The sequence below is a fragment of the Rhododendron vialii genome, chromosome 5a, assembly GCF_030253575.1.
Source record: "Rhododendron vialii isolate Sample 1 chromosome 5a, ASM3025357v1".
Taxonomy (NCBI): Eukaryota; Viridiplantae; Streptophyta; class Magnoliopsida; order Ericales; family Ericaceae; genus Rhododendron; species Rhododendron vialii.
Genome location: NC_080561.1, coordinates 24,381,535 through 24,382,984, shown reverse-complemented (window position 1 = coordinate 24,382,984; position 1,450 = coordinate 24,381,535). Strand labels below are relative to the sequence as shown.

Below are 1,450 nucleotides of genomic sequence, written 5' to 3'. Positions count from 1 at the left end.
CTAAACCATATGCCAAAGGACTAGATCGTCCACGTTGAATGGCCGGGTCCAGAGGGTCTTGTTATAGCTCCAAGCCAACTGCTGTTGATAGGCTGCATACTTTACGTGGGCGTCATCTAGGAGCTCATCGATACGATTTGCCTCGGCGGCCAGCATGGCATCACTCGCCGGAACATCGAAATTAATAGTTCGAGCCGTGGGGCGTGTAGCTGCCACCTGGAGTACGACCTCAATGCCGAATGCCATAGAGTAAGGGATCTAGCCAGTGTCGCACCGTGGAGTGGTGCGATAGCCCACAGCACATCGGGCAGCTCGGTCGCCCATTTGCCGCGCTTATTGGTGAGTCGGTGCTTTAATCCGACGGAGATGGCCTTGTTGGCAGCTTTAACTTGACCGCTCCCCTAAGGATAGGAGACAGAGGCCGTCTTCATTTGAATACCACGCTTCTTATACAGTGGCTACAAACTGGGTACCATTATCAAAGACAATGGCATACGGAACGCCAAACCTGATGAAGATTTGCTTCCAGAGGAAATTCTCCACGTCGGCGACCATGATTGTTATAAGCACCTTGGCCTCCACCCACTTTGTATAGTGATCTGTGGCAGTAATGATGTGCGTGAAACAACCAATGGCTTTGGGTAGCTTTCCGATGATGTCAACCCCTCAATGGGCAAAGGGCCAAGGGCTGGAAATTGATTGTAAGGGGAGGGTTGGCTGGTGGATTAATGGAGAGTGCTTTTGGCACGGCTCGCATTGTTTGGCAAACTCGGAAGCAGAATGTACCATCTTCTTCCACCAATATCCCTGAGAAAGGGCACGGTCGGCCAAGGAGCGACCTCCGGTGTGGCAACCGGCACTCCCACCATGGAGCTCTTGAAGGATGCCTGGCACTTCCTGTTCGTGGACCACACGAAGGTCGAGGCAAGTATAAGACCGCCGATATAGGACACCGGTGGGATCGAGGAAGTAGGAGGCAGACTAGTAGCGAATCTTGTGAGCCCGGCGATGAGGGCTTCGTACTCGGCCTCATTATTGGTGGCGGGGAAACCAATGCTGAGAGCATGCTCATGCATTGTTCCGTTTGGTAAAATCAAGACAATCTCAGCACCGGCCCCTCGATTGTTAGACGCACCATCGATGTGAAGATGCCAGGTGAAAATTTTTGCTCGGTGAGAAGGAAAGGGACGCTTAGTGATGAACTCAGCATGCGTTGGGTGGCTCAATTGAGGTCGGTAGCTGGCTCGGCTGAGTCATCGATTGGAACTGATTCATCTCCTTCATTCAGGGCTACACCAGGAGAGAATTCAATGACAAAGTCCGTGAGCACTTGTCCTTTGATCGCCGTTTAGGCTGATATCGAATGTCGAAATTAGCAACCTCCATGGACCATTTGCACAGCTGGTTTAACAAGTCTACCTTCCGGAGGACGGTCTTCAATGAATACTCA

At 51.7% G+C, this 1,450-nt stretch overlaps 1 protein-coding gene across 1 annotated transcript; it reads right to left on the bottom strand.

Moving 5' to 3' along the window:
* LOC131327699 (uncharacterized) lies at nt 1-1,076 on the bottom strand. The gene is made up of 4 exons (XM_058360841.1): nt 770-1,076; nt 454-599; nt 303-401; nt 1-216 (listed from the first exon to the last, which is right to left on the bottom strand). Exons 1-4 carry the CDS (start codon nt 1,074-1,076, stop codon nt 1-3), a joined length of 768 nt encoding a protein of 255 aa, XP_058216824.1.
* Between the last annotated feature and the right edge of the window lie 374 nt (nt 1,077-1,450).

Coding starts and splice junctions, on each gene's coding strand:
- LOC131327699 (XM_058360841.1), bottom strand. CDS start 1,076: ATGCATGAGCATGCTCTCAGCATTGGTTTCCCCGCCACCAATAATGAG. Junction 402..453: donor GTACCCAGTTTGTAGCCACT/GTATAAGAAGCG, acceptor TCCTATCCTTAG/GGGAGCGGTCAAGTTAAAGC. Junction 217..302: donor GGGCGACCGAGCTGCCCGAT/GTGCTGTGGGCT, acceptor GTCGTACTCCAG/GTGGCAGCTACACGCCCCAC.